The following is a 20,692-nucleotide window of genomic DNA, read 5'->3' as shown; positions in this document are numbered from 1 at the left end:
TACAGGGGTATATAGTGAGGTGAGGGGCTACAGTGTACAGTACAGGGGTATATAGTGAGGTAAGTAGGGTACAGTACCGGGGTATATAGTGAGGTGAGGGGGTGCAGTGTACACTACAGGGGTATATAGTGAGGTGAAGGGGGTACAGTGTACAGTACAGGGGTATATAGTGAGGTGAGGGGGTACAGTGTACAGTACAGGGTATATAGTGAGGTGAGGGGGTACAATGTACAGTACAGGGGTATATAGTGAGGTGAGGGGGTACAGTGTACAGTACAGGGGTATATAGTGAGGTGAGGGGGTGCAATGTACAGTACAGGGGTATATAGTGAGGTGAGGGGGTACAGTGTACAGTACAGGGGTATATAGTGAGGTGAGGGGCTACAGTGTACAGTACAGGGGTATATAGTGAGGTAAGTAGGGTACAGTACCGGGGTATATAGTGAGGTGAGGGGGTGCAGTGTACACTACAGGGGTATATAGTGAGGTGAAGGGGGTACAGTGTGCAGTACAGGGGTATATAGTGAGGTGAGGGGGTACAGTGTACAGTACAGGGGTATATAGTGAGGTGAGGGGGTACAATGTACAGTACAGGGGTATATAGTGAGGTGAAGGGGGTACAGTGTACAGTACAGGGGTATATAGTGAGGTGAGGGGGTACAGTGTACAGTACAGGGGTATATAGTGAGGTGAGGGGGTACAATGTACAGAACAGGGGTATATAGTGAGGTGAGGGGGTACAGTGTACAGTACAGGGGTATATAGTGAGGTGAGGGGGTACAGTGTACAGTACAGGGGTATATAGTGAGGTGAGGGGGTACAGTGTACAGTACAGGGGTACATAGTGAGGTGAGGGGCTACAGTGTACAGTACAGGGGTATATAGTGAGGTAAGTAGGGTACAGTACCGGGGTATATAGTGAGGTGAGGGGGTGCAGTGTACACTGCAGGGGTATATAGTGAGGTGAAGGGGGTACAGTGTACAGTACAGGGTATATAGTGAGGTGAGGGGGTACAGTGTACCGTACAGGGGTATATAGTGAGGTAAGTAGGGTACAGTACAGGGGTATATAGTGAGGTAAGTAGGGTACAGTACAGGGGTATATAGTGAGGTGAAGGGGGTACAGTGTACAGTACAGGGGTATATAGTGAGGTGAAGGGGGTACAGTGTACAGTACAGGGGTATATAGTGAGGTGAGGGGGTACAGTGTGTGTGAACAGTACAGGGCTATATAGTGAGGTGAGGGGGTACAGTGTAGAGTATAGGGGTATATAGTGAGGTGAGGGGCGGCACAGTACCGGGGTATATAGTGAGGTGAGGGGGTGCAGTGTACACTACAGGGGTATATAGTGAGGTGAAGGGGGTACAGTGTGCAGTACAGGGGTATATAGTGAGGTGAGGGAGTACAGTGTACAGTACAGGGGTATATAGTGAGGTGAGGGGGTACAATGTACAGTACAGGGGTATATAGTGAGGTGAGGGGGTACAGTGTACAGTACAGGGGTATATAGTGAGGTGAGGGGGTACAATGTACAGTACAGGGGTATATAGTGAGGTGAGGGGGTACAGTGTACAGTACAGGGGTATATAGTGAGGTGAGGGGCTACAGTGTACAGTACAGGGGTATATAGTGAGGTAAGTAGGGTACAGTACCGGGGTATATAGTGAGGTGAGGGGGTGCAGTGTACACTACAGGGGTATATAGTGAGGTGAAGGGGGTACAGTGTACAGCACAGGGGTATATAGTGAGGTGAGGGGGTACAATGTACAGTACAGGGGTATATAGTGAGGTGAGGGGGTACAGTGTACAGTACAGGGGTATATAGTGAGGTGAGGGGGTACAGTGTACAGTACAGGGGTATATAGTGAGGTGAGGGGGTACAGTCTACAGTACAGGGGTATATAGTGAGGTGAGGGGCTACATTGTACAGTACAGGGGTATATAGTGAGGTAAGTAGGGTACAGTACCGGGGTATATAGTGAGGTGAGGGGGTGCAGTGTACACTGCAGGGGTATATAGTGAGGTGAAGGGGGTACAGTGTACAGTACAGGGGTATATAGTGAGGTGAGGGGGTACAGTGTACCGTACAGGGGTATATAGTGAGGTAAGTAGGGTACAGTACAGGGATATATAGTGAGGTAAGTAGGGTACAGTACAGGGGTATATAGTGAGGTGAGGGGCTACAGTGTACAGTACAGGGGTATATAGTGAGGTAAGTAGGGTACAGTACCGGGGTATATAGTGAGGTGAGGGGGTGCAGTGTACACTGCAGGGGTATATAGTGAGGTGAAGGGGGTACAGTGTACAGTACAGGGGTATATAGTGAGGTGAGGGGGTACAGTGTACCGTACAGGGGTATATAGTGAGGTAAGTAGGGTACAGTACAGGGGTATATAGTGAGGTAAGTAGGGTACAGTACAGGGGTATATAGTGAGGTGAAGGGGGTACAGTGTACAGTACAGGGGTATATAGTGAGGTGAAGGGGGTACAGTGTACAGTACAGGGGTATATAGTGAGGTGAGGGGGTACAGTGTGTGTGAACAGTACAGGGCTATATAGTGAGGTGAGGGGGTACAGTGTAGAGTATAGGGGTATATAGTGAGGTGAGGGGCGGCACAGTACCGGGGTATATAGTGAGGTGAGGGGGTGCAGTGTACACTACAGGGGTATATAGTGAGGTGAAGGGGGTACAGTGTGCAGTACAGGGGTATATAGTGAGGTGAGGGGGTACAGTGTACAGTACAGGGGTATATAGTGAGGTGAGGGGGTACAATGTACAGTACAGGGGTATATAGTGAGGTGAGGGGGTACAGTGTACAGTACAGGGGTATATAGTGAGGTGAGGGGGTACAATGTACAGTACAGGGGTATATAGTGAGGTGAGGGGGTACAGTGTACAGTACAGGGGTATATAGTGAGGTGAGGGGCTACAGTGTACAGTACAGGGATATATAGTGAGGTAAGTAGGGTACAGTACAGGGGTATATAGTGAGGTGAGGGGCTACAGTGTACAGTACAGGGGTATATAGTGAGGTAAGTAGGGTACAGTACCGGGGTATATAGTGAGGTGAGGGGGTGCAGTGTACACTGCAGGGGTATATAGTGAGGTGAAGGGGGTACAGTGTACAGTACAGGGGTATATAGTGAGGTGAGGGGGTACAGTGTACCGTACAGGGGTATATAGTGAGGTAAGTAGGGTACAGTACAGGGGTATATAGTGAGGTAAGTAGGGTACAGTACAGGGGTATATAGTGAGGTGAAGGGGGTACAGTGTACAGTACAGGGGTATATAGTGAGGTGAAGGGGGTACAGTGTACAGTACAGGGGTATATAGTGAGGTGAGGGGGTACAGTGTGTGTGAACAGTACAGGGCTATATAGTGAGGTGAGGGGGTACAGTGTAGAGTATAGGGGTATATAGTGAGGTGAGGGGCGGCACAGTACCGGGGTATATAGTGAGGTGAGGGGGTGCAGTGTACACTACAGGGGTATATAGTGAGGTGAAGGGGGTACAGTGTGCAGTACAGGGGTATATAGTGAGGTGAGGGGGTACAGTGTACAGTACAGGGGTATATAGTGAGGTGAGGGGGTACAATGTACAGTACAGGGGTATATAGTGAGGTGAGGGGGTACAGTGTACAGTACAGGGGTATATAGTGAGGTGAGGGGGTACAGTGTACAGTACAGGGGTATATAGTGAGGTGAGGGGGTACAGTCTACAGTACAGGGGTATATAGTGAGGTGAGGGGCTACATTGTACAGTACAGGGGTATATAGTGAGGTAAGTAGGGTACAGTACCGGGGTATATAGTGAGGTGAGGGGGTGCAGTGTACACTGCAGGGGTATATAGTGAGGTGAAGGGGGTACAGTGTACAGTACAGGGGTATATAGTGAGGTGAGGGGGTACAGTGTACCGTACAGGGGTATATAGTGAGGTAAGTAGGGTACAGTACAGGGATATATAGTGAGGTAAGTAGGGTACAGTACAGGGGTATATAGTGAGGTGAGGGGCTACAGTGTACAGTACAGGGGTATATAGTGAGGTAAGTAGGGTACAGTACCGGGGTATATAGTGAGGTGAGGGGGTGCAGTGTACACTGCAGGGGTATATAGTGAGGTGAAGGGGGTACAGTGTACAGTACAGGGGTATATAGTGAGGTGAGGGGGTACAGTGTACCGTACAGGGGTATATAGTGAGGTAAGTAGGGTACAGTACAGGGGTATATAGTGAGGTAAGTAGGGTACAGTACAGGGGTATATAGTGAGGTGAAGGGGGTACAGTGTACAGTACAGGGGTATATAGTGAGGTGAAGGGGGTACAGTGTACAGTACAGGGGTATATAGTGAGGTGAGGGGGTACAGTGTGTGTGAACAGTACAGGGCTATATAGTGAGGTGAGGGGGTACAGTGTAGAGTATAGGGGTATATAGTGAGGTGAGGGGCGGCACAGTACCGGGGTATATAGTGAGGTGAGGGGGTGCAGTGTACACTACAGGGGTATATAGTGAGGTGAAGGGGGTACAGTGTGCAGTACAGGGGTATATAGTGAGGTGAGGGGGTACAGTGTACAGTACAGGGGTATATAGTGAGGTGAGGGGGTACAATGTACAGTACAGGGGTATATAGTGAGGTGAGGGGGTACAGTGTACAGTACAGGGGTATATAGTGAGGTGAGGGGGTACAATGTACAGTACAGGGGTATATAGTGAGGTGAGGGGGTACAGTGTACAGTACAGGGGTATATAGTGAGGTGAGGGGCTACAGTGTACAGTACAGGGATATATAGTGAGGTAAGTAGGGTACAGTACAGGGGTATATAGTGAGGTGAGGGGCTACAGTGTACAGTACAGGGGTATATAGTGAGGTAAGTAGGGTACAGTACCGGGGTATATAGTGAGGTGAGGGGGTGCAGTGTACACTGCAGGGGTATATAGTGAGGTGAAGGGGGTACAGTGTACAGTACAGGGGTATATAGTGAGGTGAGGGGGTACAGTGTACCGTACAGGGGTATATAGTGAGGTAAGTAGGGTACAGTACAGGGGTATATAGTGAGGTAAGTAGGGTACAGTACAGGGGTATATAGTGAGGTGAAGGGGGTACAGTGTACAGTACAGGGGTATATAGTGAGGTGAAGGGGGTACAGTGTACAGTACAGGGGTATATAGTGAGGTGAGGGGGTACAGTGTGTGTGAACAGTACAGGGCTATATAGTGAGGTGAGGGGGTACAGTGTAGAGTATAGGGGTATATAGTGAGGTGAGGGGCGGCACAGTACCGGGGTATATAGTGAGGTGAGGGGGTGCAGTGTACACTACAGGGGTATATAGTGAGGTGAAGGGGGTACAGTGTGCAGTACAGGGGTATATAGTGAGGTGAGGGGGTACAGTGTACAGTACAGGGGTATATAGTGAGGTGAGGGGGTACAATGTACAGTACAGGGGTATATAGTGAGGTGAGGGGGTACAGTGTACAGTACAGGGGTATATAGTGAGGTGAGGGGGTACAATGTACAGTACAGGGGTATATAGTGAGGTGAGGGGGTACAGTGTACAGTACAGGGGTATATAGTGAGGTGAGGGGGTACAATGTACAGTACAGGGGTATATAGTGAGGTGAGGGGGTACAGTGTACAGTACAGGGGTATATAGTGAGGTGAGGGGCTACAGTGTACAGTACAGGGGTATATAGTGAGGTAAGTAGGGTACAGTACCGGGGTATATAGTGAGGTGAGGGGGTGCAGTGTACACTACAGGGGTATATAGTGAGGTGAAGGGGGTACAGTGTACAGTACAGGGGTATATAGTGAGGTGAGGGGGTACAATGTACAGTACAGGGGTATATAGTGAGGTGAGGGGGTACAGTGTACAGTACAGGGGTATATAGTGAGGTGAGGGGGTACAGTGTACAGTACAGGGGTATATAGTGAGGTGAGGGGGTACAGTCTACAGTACAGGGGTATATAGTGAGGTGAGGGGCTACAGTGTACAGTACAGGGGTATATAGTGAGGTAAGTAGGGTACAGTACCGGGGTATATAGTGAGGTGAGGGGGTGCAGTGTACACTGCAGGGGTATATAGTGAGGTGAAGGGGGTACAGTGTACAGTACAGGGGTATATAGTGAGGTGAGGGGGTACAGTGTACCGTACAGGGGTATATAGTGAGGTAAGTAGGGTACAGTACAGGGATATATAGTGAGGTAAGTAGGGTACAGTACAGGGGTATATAGTGAGGTGAAGGGGGTACAGTGTACAGTACAGGGGTATATAGTGAGGTGAAGGGGGTACAGTGTACAGTACAGAGGTATATAGTGAGGTGAGGGGGTACAGTGTGTGTGAACAGTACAGGGCTATATAGTGAGGTGAGGGGGTACAGTGTACAGTACAGGGGTACATAGTGAGGTGAGGGGGTACTGTGTAGAGTACAGGGGTATATAGTGAGGTGAGGGGGTACAGTGTACAGTACAGGGGTATATAGTGAGGTGAGGGACGGTACAGCGCAGTCTCCTCAGTAACCTCACATAGTCTCCACTCTGTCAGTCTGGAGTCGGTCACTACTACGCATGCGCAGGCGGCAGCCGTGTCTTGCAGGGCTCTGGTGATTGTACTGGGCCTGAGGTGTCCCGGGGTCTCGGCCTCACACACGGCAGCAGCTTGGAGCAGGGAAGCGGCGGACAGATCGTTTTCTCCACTGACAGCATGGAGCCCTGAGCTCACAGCACCGGGAGCCCCGGAGACATTGCGGCCTGAGGCGGGAATGAGCCATTGAGGGAGAGAGGGACCCGCACATCCCCGGGGAGACCGGGAGCAGCGCCGACATCATGGCTCAGGAGAAGATGGAGCTGGACGTGGTGGAGATTCCAGCGGACGGAGGCCTGAGGAGGTCCAACAGCGCCCCCCATATTAACGGGCTGAGGTGAGGTCGGGGGTGGGAGCACAGAGGGAGGCTGTGGGGGGCACATAGTGGGGAGGTAGGAGCTGTGACTACCTGTGGCGGCTGTGTAGTGGTCATACATAGCTCATGTGCAGCTTGTGGACTCCAGCTGTTCCAAAACTACAATTCCCAAGCCAGCCTTTGCAGTGTGCAGGTGTCAGGGCTGCTGGGAATTGTAGTTTGGAGAGCACTGATATAAGCACTTCTAAATATTGGGGCAAATATTGATGTCCTGACTGCTCTGTATAAAGGGGTCGTACACTTGTAATATATTTGTGATGCCGGTCGGAGGTGCAGTCATGCTGTTGGCTTATGTTTTTTATTCCTTTTCGAAGTCCTATAAAATGGTTCCCATTACAAAGATTAGATCAGGATGGTTGTAAAGTTCACATCCTTCCAAATGTTGGTTCTTCTAACGAGATGGCCATAACCTGCAGCTGCACCCCTCCCCCAGGACTGTGCAGTTAGCATTTAATGGGAGGTAAATGGGAGTGTTCTACCTTTTTTGTCCCATCTTTTTTTGGGACATCAGCAGAGCTGCCAGACACACTGTGTGAGCGCCTGCTGCTAGTAGGACCTGCTGACTGCATCATGAGTTCTTGGTGGGCATCCAACTCTCTCCAGGCCACAGGTTTTCGGTAAGCGAGGGCTTCGGCTTTTCAGTATCATTATGCTCAATCCTACTGTTTGTACTGAAAATCTGTTTTCTTGCGGGCGCTTTCTCTCCTCTGCAGAACATATCTCTGCTATGTTGGACATGTATGGCAGGAGGAATAGCTTAAAGGAATGAACCATGTTTGAGGAATTTTCTTTTTCTTAAATGTATATAATTGAGGCTTAAACTAAAGTCTGAAAGAGTAGTTTACCACTATTTCTATATATTTTGTTTTGCCTTTTTCTCAGCTGATTTATGACCATAGACCGCATCAGTTAAATGTTCCAAAAAACAAAGAGCCTGTAAACGCCAAACAGTGCAACATTTTTCAATGAAACCCAATTGCAAAAAAAACACCTGTTGGTGGCTTTAAATAAGTGTTGGTAAATGATGCAAGCTGCAGATCTGATTCCCCTACAGAAATGTACTTGGCACTGGAGATAAAGTCACAATCTTGGGGAGCCTTTCTAGACTTTCACTATTAGTTTAATCATTAATTACGTTAAAGGACGCACAGTTAATTTGTCCCCAGCCTGATAACGGGGAACAATAGATTGAATTCTGCTGTACAGAACAGATTTATAGATTAAACGTGTATATTTGTTTTTCCTTCTTTCCCAGTGATCACACTCAAGCGTTTCAGCCATATGGATCCAGAGCGCGCAGGAACAGCACCACTGTAGTACATCGCCAGAGTGTGGTAAGGCCAAACTATAGTGAAGTAATCACATGGCCGTGTGTTTGTGTAAAATATATATATATGTCTCCTTTTTTTGTGGTATTAAATGGGTTGTCCAGGGAAAGCAATTTGTTACCAATTGTTGAGTGGGGTCTGACTGCTGGACCTTCACTGATTTTCAGATTGGGAAGCCTTTATCCTAATTATGATGGGAGGACAGTGCACACTTGACCAGCGCTCCATTCATTCCTTACGGGGCTACAGATTGCTGTGCTCGGATTTTTCAGGCGGCACCATAGAGAATGAACGGATAAGGCCTGTTTCACACTTCCGTTTTTGACCATCAGTCAAAATCCGCCGGTTTTTGAAAAAAAACGGATCCGCCATTTATTTTTTTTTGGCGGATCCTTTTTTTTCCCCATTGAGTTGCATCACTGGCGGATCATGATGGATGGCCATCCGTTGGATCCGTTTTTTTGCGGATCTGCCAAATTTTTTGCGTCCGCCAACATGCCTGGACGGACCCTGCAACGTTTTTTTTGCTGCAGGATCCGCATTTTACAGTGCGCGTGCCCGGAGAAAGGAAGTCAGCCGGAAATTTAACCCTGAAATCCTTTCTGGCGGACGAAAAAAATTCTCTCTCTCTCTGTCTTTTTTTCTCTCTCTGTCTTTTTCTCTCTCTCTCTACTTGTCTTTTTCTCTCTCTCTCTCTCTCTGTCTTTTTCTCTCTCTCTCTATTTGTCTTTTTCTCTCTCTCTCTATTTGTCTGTTTCTCTCTCTCTCTCTATTTGTCTGTTTCTCTCTCTCTCTCTATTTGTCTGTTTCTCTCTCTCTCTCTCTCTCTATTTGTCTGTTTCTCTCTCTCTCTCTCTCTCTCTCTCTCTATTTGTCTGTTTCTCTCTCTCTCTCTATTTGTCTGTTTCTCTCTCTCGCTCTCTATTTGTCTGTTTCTCTCTCTCTCTCTCTATTTGTCTGTTTCTCTCTCTCTCTCTCTCTTTGTCTGTTTCTCTCTCTCTCTCTATTTGTCTGTTTCTCTCTCTCTCTCTATTTGTCTGTTTCTCTCTCTCTCTCTCTTTGTCTGTTTCTCTCTCTCTCTGTCTTTTTCTCTCTCTCTCTCTTTTCTCTCTCTTTCTCTTTGTCTTTTTTTTTCTCTCTCTCTCTTTGTCTTTTTTTTTCTCTCTCTCTCTCTCTCTCTTTGTCTTTTTTTTTTTCTCTCTCTCTCTTTGTCTTTTTCTCTCTCTCTCTCTCTCTCTTTGTCTTTTTCTCTCTCTCTCTCTTTGTCTTTTTCTCTCTCTCTCTCTCTCTTTGTCTTTTTCTCTCTCTCTCTCTCTTTGTCTTTTTCTCTCTCTCTCTCTCTTTGTCTTTTTCTCTCTCTCTCTCTCTTTGTCTTTTTCTCTCTCTCTCTCTCTTTGTCTTTTTCTCTCTCTCTCTCTCTTTGTCTTTTTCTCTCTCTCTCTCTCTCTTTGTCTTTTTCTCTCTCTCTCTCTCTTTGTCTTTTTCTCTCTCTCTCTCTCTCTTTGTCTTTTTCTCTCTCTCTCTCTCTCTCTTTGTCTTTTTCTCTCTCTCTCTCTCTCTCTCTTTGTCTTTTTCTTTCTCTCTCTCTCTCTCTCTCTCTCTCTCTGTCTTTTTCTCTCTCTCTCTCCTTCCCGGGCAGCGGCTCTTTTTAAAATTCTTCATTCGGCGGATCCGTCAAAAAACGGTCCGGTGGCATCCGTTCACATCAGTTAGCAATGGATCCGCTTTCCGCCATTTTGGCGGATTTTAACTGACCCAAAATAACGGAAGTGTGAAACAGGCCTAAGCAGTTGTAGACAATTCCTTTTAACAGGAAGGCAAATAAACTTTGTAACATTTCCATGTGTAGAAATAATCGCTGCACATAAGACTAGCCACATTGTTAAACATTTAAGAAAGATGTCATAAAATCCCATATTCAGGCGTAGGTGTATTGTGATCTGAGTACGGCCTGTGACTTTCTGACCTGAGCTCCATGGCTTTATGTATACCAATTGGTGCATTTACACTTAACGATTTTACAGCATTAGGTTATGTGCACACGTTGAGTATTTGCAGGAGAAATTCTGCTGCAGTTTGCAGTATTTTTAAAGTGAATGAGATCTCTGAAACCTCATACACATTTTACTCAAATCCCAAGCAGTGATAGTTAATCACCTCAGGACATGGAGAGATCCCAGCATAAAGTTCTTAAAAAAAAAATAAATTAGGTTTTATTCATACATATTTAAAAGAATATACAAAAGATATCTAATAGAAAAAAAAGAGACTAAAAAACAGGGTGGGGATAAACCTCCAAACAAGGAATGTGTATACATGAATCATAGAATCGTAGAGTTGGAAGGGACCTCCTGGGCCACCTGGTCCAACCCCCTGCTCAAAGCAGGATTCGCTAAATCATCCCAGTCAGATGTCTGTCCAGCCTCTGTTTGAAGACTTCCATTGAAGGAGAACGCACCACTTCTCGTGGCAGCTTGTTCCACTCATTGATCACTCTAACTGTCAAAAAGTTTTTTTTAATATCTAATCTGTGTCTCCTCCCATTCAGTTTCATCCCATTGCTTCTAGTCTTTCCTTGTGCAAATGAGAATAAAGTTGATCCTTCTACAATGTGACAGCCCTTTAGATATTTGTAGACAGCTATTAAGTCTCCTCTCTGTCTTCTCTTTTGCAAACTAAACAATCCCAAATCCTGCAACCTTTCCTCATAAGACAGGGTTTGCAGACCGGTCACCATTCTGGTTGCTCTTTTCTGAACTTGCTCCAGTTTGTTGATGTCTTTTTTAAAATGTGGTGCCCAAAACTGGACACAATATTCCAGATGAGGTCTGACCAAAGAGGAGTAGAGGGAAATAATGACTTCACGTGATCTAGACTGTATGCTTCTGTTAATACATCCTAGAATTGCATTTGCTTTTTTTGCTGCTGCATCACACTGTTGACTCATATTCAGTCTGTGATCTATTAGTATACCCAAGTCTTTTTCACATGTGCTGTTGCTTAGCCCTATTCCTCCCATTCTGTATATGCTTTTTTCATTTTTATTGCCCAGATGTAGTACTTGGCATTTTTCCCTGTTAAAAACCATTCTGTTAGTTGCTGCCCACTGCTCCAGTTTATTTATATCTTTTTGAATCCTCTCTCTCTTCTCTAGTATTATTTATCCCTCCTAGCTTTGTGTCATCAGCAAATTTAATCAGTTTACTCTCAATTCCTTCATCTAAATCGTTGATAAAGATGTTGAACAATACAGGGCCCAGGACAGAGCCCTGTGGTACCCCACTTGAGACATTCTTCCAACTGAATGAAGTTATAGCTGTGTCTCCTGGCTGCTGTAATATGCATATTATTTAGCCCCATTAGTCTGACAGCAATACAACTTCAGATGACAGTCTTTCACCCTTATAGATAACATATGATCAGAACATAGGGTTATTAGCATATATCAAACCGATAATATACATCTTATTTACCCAAACAGTCTTACAACAACAAAGTGGCAATCCTCTTCTCTTGTTAGTAACTATAGGCCAGTGAGTCTGACTTCTATACCAGGAAAGATCTTTGAACAAATTATTAAACAACATGTATGTCAATACCTGGATAAGAATGAAGTGATTAAACAGAGTCAGCATGGGTTTGTAACTAATAAGTCATGTCAGACTAACTTAATTTCCTTCTATGACGGTATCACTGATTGGGTGGATCAAGGAAATGCTGTAGATATAGTATATCTTGACTTCAGCAAAGCATTTGACAAAGTCTCTCATACAATCCTTATTGAAAAAATGACTAAGTATGGAATGGACAAGGCAACTGTTAGGTGGATTCATAACTGGCTTAGTGATCGGACCCAAAGAGTGGTCGTAAATGGCTGCACATCCAGTTGGAAGAATGTCTCAAGTGGGGTACCACAGGGCTCTGTCCTGGGCCCTGTATTGTTCAACATCTTTATCAAAGATTTAGATGAAGGAATTGAGGGTAAACTGATTAAATTTGCTGATGACACAAAGCTAGGAGGGATAGCTAATACTAGAGAAGAGAGAGAGAGGATTCAAAAAGATTTAAATAAACTGGAGAAGTGGGCAGCAACTAACAGAATGGTTTTTAACAGGGAGAAATGCAAAGTACTACATCTGGGCAATAAAAATGAAAAAAGCATATATAGAATGGGAGGAATAGGGCTAAGTGACAGCACATGTGAAAAAGACTTGGGTATACTATTAGATCACAGACTGAATATGAGTCAACAGTGTGATGCAGCAGCAAAAAAGGCAAATGCAATTCTAGGATGTATTAACAGAAGCATACAGTCTAGATCACGTGAAGTCATTATTTCCCTCTACTCCTCTTTGGTCAGACCTCATCTGGAATATTGTGTCCAGTTTTGGGCACCACATTTTAAAAAAGACATCAACAAACTGGAGCAAGTTCAGAAAAGAGCGACCAGAATGGTGACCGGTCTGCAAACCCTGTCTTATGAGGAAAGGTTGCAGGATTTGGGAATGTTTAGTTTGCAAAAGAGAAGACTGAGAGGAGACTTAATAGCTGTCTACAAATATCTAAAGGGCTGTCACATTGTAGAAGGATCAACTTTATTCTCATTTGCACAAGGAAAGACTAGAAGCAATGGGATGAAACTGAATGGGAAGAGACACAGATTAGATATTAGAAAAAACTTTTTGACAGTTAGAGTGATCAATGAGTGGAACAGGCTGCCACGAGAAGTGGTGAGTTCTCCTTCAATGGAAGTCTTCAAACAGAGGCTGGACAGACATCTGACTGGGATGATTTAGCGAATCCTGCTTTGAGCAGGGGGTTGGACCAGATGGCCCAGGAGGTCCCTTCCAACTCTACGATTCTATGATTCTATATGATCAATATCAGGGCATAGGGTCATTAACATATGACCAAATAATTTATTGAAACAACACCATATAGTTGCTGCTGAATGCAAACCCTTATTAAGATTAACAAATTAGCTAGATGTTGGGGTTAGGGATGTGTGGCTGCCTTAACCTCCTGGTGTACCTTCCTTGTTTCAGGTGATGTAGTCTTTATTTAATTTACTCCCTTTATCTGACACTACATGTTTATGCTGGGAGCTAATTGGTTAATCTTTAACAAAGATTTGTAGAGATTTGCACTCCTGATGCACTTTTTCCTGTCAGGTGATTGTCTTTATTTGATTTACTCCCTTTACTTGACACTGTCTTTATGCTGGGAGCTACCTAATTAGCCTTTAACCCCTTCCCAACGTCTGACACCACATAGGCATCATGAAAGTCGGTGCCAATCTCCAATATCATCGGCCATGGCTGGAGACCGCAATCTGACCTCCCACCGACTGGCCGCGGTGATCCGCCGCCGTAAGTATTTGCTCCCCCTCCCCTGCCCTCCGCTCCCCCCGCCTTCCGATCGCAGGAAATTTACGCGGGAATTCCGCAACTCCTTGCCGCGGGAAATACGCTAGAATTCCGCATGCGTAATTCCTGCGTATTTCTCACGATAAACTAGCATTTTGCAAGCGTAATTAGCTTGCAGAATGCTAGTGTTTTCCAAGTGATCTGTAGCATCGCTTGGAAAACTGACAGGTTGGTCACACTCGTCAAACAGTGTTTGACAAGTGTGACCCAATTTTTTACTATTGAGGCTGCCTATGCAGAGTCAATAGTAAAAAGATATAATGTTAAAAATAGTAAAAAAAAAATTAATCGTGTTATTCTCACTTTCTGGTGTCCCACGCAGCGTTCCCGGTCCTCGCAATGCTCCGGTCTAGTCCCGTTCCCAGCGATGCCTTGCGACATGACCTTTGATGTAGCGGTCTCGTGAGACCGCTACATCATCAAAGGTCATTGTCAAAAGGCATCGCTGGGAACGGGAGTTGGCGGAAGCATCGCTGAGGCCTGGGGATGCTGCGAGGGACGCCGGAAGGTGAGAATAACAAGATTGATATTTTTTTTTATTTTTTTTTTTTTTTTTTAATTCTACTTTTACAGGAATATGGTACCCAAAGCCTGGAGGAGAATCTCCTCTCCTCCAGACCCTGGGTACCATCCGCACATTTTCCGCTTACTTTGCGCATGTTGGGTATAGCCACATGCGGAAAGTAAGCGGAACAATGCATTCCTATGTGTGCGTAATTCCCGTGATCCCGCACACAGAATGAGCATGCTGATTTTTCCGCGATGCGATTTTTGCCGTGGAAACATACGCTGCATTAGCACAGCACGTGCAGAATGCCATTGAATACAATGGCTTGCTTATTTTATGCGTTTTCGTCACGTTTTTGTGGCGAAAGAAACGCGGCAAAAACGCATAAAATACGCGGGAATTCCGGACGTGTGCACATAGCTTCATTCATTTCAGGTACATTTTGATCACTGATAGACCCGGAAAAAAAAAAAAAAGTTAACCCCCCCCCCTTATCATAGGTAGGGAAAAAATAATGAAATAAAGAAAATATATTTATTTTTATTTTTCGGATGGGGTTGAGTTAGAATTGAGGGTTTTCCACTATTTAGGCACATCAGGGGGTCTCCAAACGCGACATGGCGCCACCATTGATTCCAGCCAATTTTGCATTCAAAAAGTCAAAACAGGGCTCCCTCCCTTCCGAGCCCCGCCGTGTGCCCAAACAGTGGTTTACCCCAACATATGTGGTATCAGCGTACTTAGGAAAAATTGCACAACAACTTTGGGGGTCTAATTTCTCCTGTTAACCTTGGGAAAATAAAGATTGGGGGCTAAAAAATTTTAGTGGAAAAAAAAATGATTTTTTATTTTCACGGCTCTGCATTATAAACGTCTGTAAAGTACTTGGGGGTTCAAAGTGCTCACCACACATCTAGATAAGTTCCTTGGGTGGTCTAGTTTCAAAAATGGGGTCACTTGTGGGGAGGTTTCTACTGTTTAGGCACATCAGGGGCTCTGCAAACGTAACATGACACCCACAGACCATTCCATCAAATTGGCATTTCAAAACGTCACTACTTCCCTTCCGACATAACGTGTCCCAAACAGTGGTTCCCCCCCACATATGGGGTACCAGCGTTTTCGGGACAAACTGGACAACAACTTTTGGGGTCCAATTTCTCCTGTTACCCTTGTGAAAATAAAAAATTGCGGGCTAAAAGATGATTTTTTTGAGGGGAAAAAAATGATTTTTTATTTTCACGGCTCTGCATTATAAACTCCTGAAGCACTTGGGGGTTCAAAGTGCACACCACACAACTAGATTAGTTCCTTGGGGGGTCTAGTTTCCAAAATGGGGTCACTTGTGGGGGAGCTCCAATGTTTAGGCACACAGGGTCTCTCCATACGCGACATGGTGTCCGCTAACGATTAGAGCTAATTTTCCATTCAAAAAGTCAAAGGCACTCCTTCCCTTCTGAGCCCTGCCGTGCACCCAAACAATGGTTTATGATCACATATGAAGTATCGTTGTACTCAGGAGAAATTGCCCAACAAATTTTAGGATCCATTTTATCCTGTTGCCCATGTGAAAATGAAAAAATGAAAAAAAAATTACATTTTCATTTTTACGGATCAATTTGTGAAGCACCTGGGGGTTCAAAGTGCTCACTATGCATCTAGAGAAGTTCCTTAGGGGGTCTAGTTTCCAAAATGGGGTCATTTGTGGGGGGAGCTCCAAACACGACATGGTGTCCGCTAACAATTGGAGCTAATTTTCCATTCAAAAAGTCAAATGTTGCTAAAAGATCATTTTTGTGACTAAAAAGTTAAATGTTCATTTTTTCCTTCCATGTTTCTGCTCCTGTGAAGCACCTGAAGGGTTAATAATCTTCTTGAATGTAGTTTTGAGCACCTTCAGGGGTGCAGTTATTAGAATGGTGTCACTTTTGGGTATTTTCTGCCATATTGACCCCTCAAACTGACTTCAAATATGATGTGGTCCCTAAAAAAAATTATTTTGTATATTTTGTTGTAAAAATGAGAAATTGCTGGTCAACTTTTAACCCTTATAACTTCCTAACAAAAAAAATTTAGTTTCCAAAATTGTGCTGATGTAAAGTAGACATGTGGGAAATGTTATTTTTTAACTATTTTGTGTCACATAACTCTCTGGTTTAACAGAATAAAAATTCAAAATTTGAAATTTTCAACATTTTCGCCAAACTTCCATTTTTTTTCACAAATAAGTGTGAAAATTATTGACCTAAATTTACCACTAACATGAAGCCCAATATGTCACGAAAAAACAGAATCGCTAGGATCCGTTGAAGTGTTCCTGAGTTATTACCTCATAAAGGGACACTGGTCAGAATTGCAAAAAATGGCCATTTAGGTCAAAATAGGCAGGGTCATGAAGGGGTTAATAAGGGTTTGCATTCAGCAGCAACTCTATGGTGTTGTTTCAATAAACTATTTGGTCATATGTTAATGACCCTATGCCCTGATATTGATCATATGTTACTAACAAGAGAAGAGGATTGCCACTTTGTTGTTGTAAGACTGTTTGGGTAAATAAGATGTATATTATCGGCTTGATATATGCTAATAACCCTATGTTCTGATCATATGTTATCTATAAGGGTGAAAGACTGTCATCTGAAGCTGTATTGCTGTCAGACTAATGTGGCTAAATAATATGCATATTACAGCAGCCAGGAGACACAGCTATATCTTCATGTAAACACCTTCCTTGTTTGGAGGTTTATCCCCACCCTGTTTTTTAGTGTCTTTTTCTATTGTGTATCTTGTGTATATTCTTTTAAATATCTATGAATAAAACCTAATTTTTTTGAAGAAATTTTTGCTGGAATCTCTCTGTCCTGAGGTGAGTAAGGCTATGTGCACACGTTGCGGATTCCGCTGCGTTTTTTTCCGCGCGGAAACGCAGGTAAAACCGCAGGTAAAGTGACCTGCGGTTTTGCTGCGTTTTGGCCTGTGGTTTCACACCTCTACTATGTTAAAGATGTGAAACCGCTGCGGAAACCGCACAAACAATTGACATGCTGCGTAAAAAAACGCAGCAAAACCGCGCGGAAAAAACTGCAGCGTGAGCACAGCGGTTTTGAAAACCCATAGGGTAACATGGTAAAGTACCATGTCTGCAGAACTGCTGCGGTTCCGCAGGGCCAAAACCGCAGCGGAACCGCAGCAAAAACCGCAGCGTGTGCACATAGCCTCACTATCACTGCTTGGGATTTGAGTAAATTGGAGCGTCTAGCGCCATTAATTATGTGCTGTGGACTTTAGTGTTCAAACCTCGTACACATGCTGCTTCTTTTTTCCTTGCAGATTTGTAGCAGTTTCTTATTTGCAGTATGTCAATTTTTTCAGAAGTTTTGCAGCGCTTTTCACCCATTCAAATGTGTGCGGAAATAAATGCCTAAATTCTGCATGTAAAAAAAAAAAAACATTAAAAAATACATGTATTTTATTTTGTGGTTGCAGAAATTTTTGCCACAAATATTTGTGTGCAAAAATCTCTGCCCAGAAAATGCTGTGTAAAATGCATAATTTTTTATTTTTGTTTTTTTGCATGCATATTTTGTGTGTTTATAAAATGATCATTGGTTAATTCTTGGCTTATCTTGGGTCAAGTGCACACATTCATTATTTGCAGCTGTAAACCTGCTGCGAATTGTGGAGTGTTGTCAGGAAAAATGCATGTCTTTGGGTGAAAAGAGCTGCTTTTATATTTTGCTTGAAGAATTGGCAAACCGGCTACGTTCCCACGATAGGCTTTTGTTGAGCTTTTGATATTGCAGATTTTCTGCACCTGTTAAGTTAAATATGTTACTTGCATTTTTTAATAAAATATGCAGCATAAAAAAACTCATGAAAACTGATTGTGGGAACGTAGCCTTTGAGAACAAAGGATCTGCAATCTGAAATTGGACATGCCAATATAAAATACAGTCACCACCTTTAAGGCCTCTTTTACAGCATTTTATTAAATTATATATAAGTTCCCTATGCAAGGCACAGTAAAGACCTTTTATAATTTCACAGACATCTCAGTTCAGTCCAATGGGCGTCTCTCGTCTCGGACGGCCCCTCCTCTCTTCTTACAAGATCACTTTCTCCTCTGCTTCATGTGGATGACGCGTGCTACATCATCCACTCCGTGTCCCAGTCTCGCTCCTACACAGGGGCATTTATCTACCCTGCCAAGTATGGGAAAAGGCAAAAAGTGCCAATGACCCGGAAGTAAATCCATTACATGTGTGCTACAGTGCTTTGCTCTATCATCGGCAGGGTAGAGAAGTGCGCCTGCGCAGTAGTGAGGTTGGGATACGATGTGGATGACTTAGGATGAGTCATCCACATGAAGCAGGGAAGGAGGATAGTGACTGAAAGAAGAGAGGAGGCGCCGGACCAAGACCATTGTCGTCTATCGGACTAGACCACGCCGTCTATGAGTATAAAACATTTTTGGGCGGGATTTGAGGACATGCATAAAGCATGCAAGAATGCTGTAAAAGAGGGCTTAAAGGTGCTGGCCCTATTTTCCCTATTGGGAAAATTGTAAGCAGTGAAATTAGATATTACAAAACTAGTAACCGACTTGTATACATAGTGATAAAATCAGCGATCATGACTCTGTTATAGAAAAGGGGGGATGGGGTCCGCACACAAAGTGAAGGGAGGGTGTGATTAGCATGGAGTAAGATAATTTAGTACCTACAGTGATAGCAAAAAATCAGTATGTCACTTATGATCTGACAAAGAACAATTAGCACTAGCAAATCACATTGTTAGTTTCTGAAACCATCCAGCTTACCCATTGGTCCCTGTGTTTAGACCTCTTGCTGGTGCCCAGTGGATTTGGGCACGCGCTCCAAACACAGGGAGCCATGGGTAAGCTCTTTATGATCTCTTTACTGTTTAACGAGTTCTTTTTACTCTCTTCAGGTATGTAATACATTAGCTTACTAGTTTTCTAATAAATTTCACTGCTTATTATAATTGGTGGATTCTTGACGCCAAGAACTTTTTATAGGATATATATTCAATATTAGGAGTTTTTACCCTTCACATTGGTAGGCTATTTTATTTCTCATGACCTTACAATTTTTTTCTTTTTGTATAATTACTTCAGTTTGGATGATATTGATTCTTTACATTGGGAAAATCTGTTGGCAGGTTCTCTTTAACTATTGCCCAACTACCGTCTGTCAGGGGCCTTCATTCGCATGTTTTATGAACACATCAATATTGGTGGGTTAGACTGACAGTAAGTCTAATGAATATGGGGGCCTTAACTTTTTATGTGAGAATGTTTGGAGCAAGAAGTGGTTTAATGTTCATGTTCTCTTATACACTCTTACATATTGTGATTTCTGTCCTCTCATCTTGCAGATACCATCATCTTCTCCTATCCGCATTCCAAGCAGCAGGCTGTATCAGATTAAAAGGGTGAGAATTACTGACTTTAAAACAACCCTCAACTGTTTGCATGTCATGGTGTCAGTTTGTGTGACGGAGTCAGCTTCTGCTGAGTCGATTTCTAGAGTGGACCCCCTGGGTCGTGGCACCCACCCACCTAGGGCGAGCTGACCTTGTGAGGAACCACCCCCTATACAGGGAGTGTCAGTGGCAAGACCAAGGGGTGAGCCACCACAACTGCTGGAACCAGACAGCCAACTCAAGGAAGACACGAGTGTGTGTGTCTGGCAACAGGGAACGTGCAGGGTACAAGACATAAAGCATGGTCACAGGGTTTCTTCAATAAAGCGTGGTCTCAGGGTTTAATCAGGAGCAAGACGTAGTTACAAGGACAAAGTGATACATAACAAGGCGCGTGTTAGGGCACGCCAAGGTCCAAGGCATGATGCGTGCTAGGTGGCACGCCAGGGTTCCGGCGTTAGCAAGGGCTAAATGGCATCGGACTCCGGACATCTGGCAACGATCGACAGGCTCCGGACATCAGGCCACAGTCATCAGGTTCCGGACCTCTGGCAGCGATCGGCACGCTCCGGGCATAAGGCAGGCAAGCCAGGGATCAGGCAAGGAGGCACGCCAGAGTTCAAGACATGGTACATGTTTATGAGACCCACCAAGGTCCAAGGCAGGGTTCAAGGCAGGGTGCGTGCTAGGAAGCACACCAGGGTTCAAGGCAGAGTGCGTGCTAGGGGGCACACCAGGGTCCAAGACAGGGTTCTAGGCAGGATGCGTGCTAGGAGACACTCCAGAGTCAAAGGTTCAAGGCGGGGTGCGTGCTAGAGGGCACGCCAGGGTTCAGGCTAGGGCTTGTGCGTGCTAAGAGACACACCAGGGTACAGGCTAAGGCCTGTGCGTGCGAGGAGGCACGCCAGTGTTCATGGCAGGTCCTGTGAGTGCTTCAGAGAAGCATGGGGAGGTATGCCAAGGAGCAGGCTAGGGCCTGCGCGTGCCAGGAGGCATGCTATGCATAGTGCAGTGACAGCGTAAGTGCAATGAAG

At 44.8% G+C, this 20,692-nt stretch overlaps 1 protein-coding gene across 4 annotated transcripts in view; it reads left to right on the top strand.

Moving 5' to 3' along the window:
* The first annotated feature begins 6,501 nt into the window (after positions 1-6,501).
* The window catches only part of LOC141048111 (P2R1A-PPP2R2A-interacting phosphatase regulator 1-like), a 32,952-nt gene continuing 18,761 nt past the window's right edge, over positions 6,502-20,692 (top strand). Inside the window, exons 1-3 of one of the 4 annotated variants that reach the window (XM_073543519.1) lie at positions 6,502-6,912; positions 8,207-8,285; positions 19,611-19,667. In XM_073543519.1, the coding sequence (XP_073399620.1) occupies positions 6,818-6,912; positions 8,207-8,285; positions 19,611-19,667 (231 nt within the window). In that variant the 5' untranslated portion in view covers positions 6,502-6,817. Of the gene's footprint in view, positions 6,913-7,148; positions 7,569-8,206; positions 8,286-19,610; positions 19,668-20,692 lie in introns of those variants that run through there. The other 3 variants (XM_073543518.1, XM_073543516.1, XM_073543515.1) reach the window with 3 other exon arrangements.

Source organism: Dendrobates tinctorius, unplaced genomic scaffold, assembly GCF_039654945.1.
Source record: "Dendrobates tinctorius isolate UK_male_01 unplaced genomic scaffold, ASM3965494v1 ptg000133l, whole genome shotgun sequence".
Lineage (NCBI taxonomy): Eukaryota > Metazoa > Chordata > Amphibia > Anura > Dendrobatidae > Dendrobates > Dendrobates tinctorius.
This window is presented reverse-complemented; position numbering and strand designations above follow the sequence as displayed.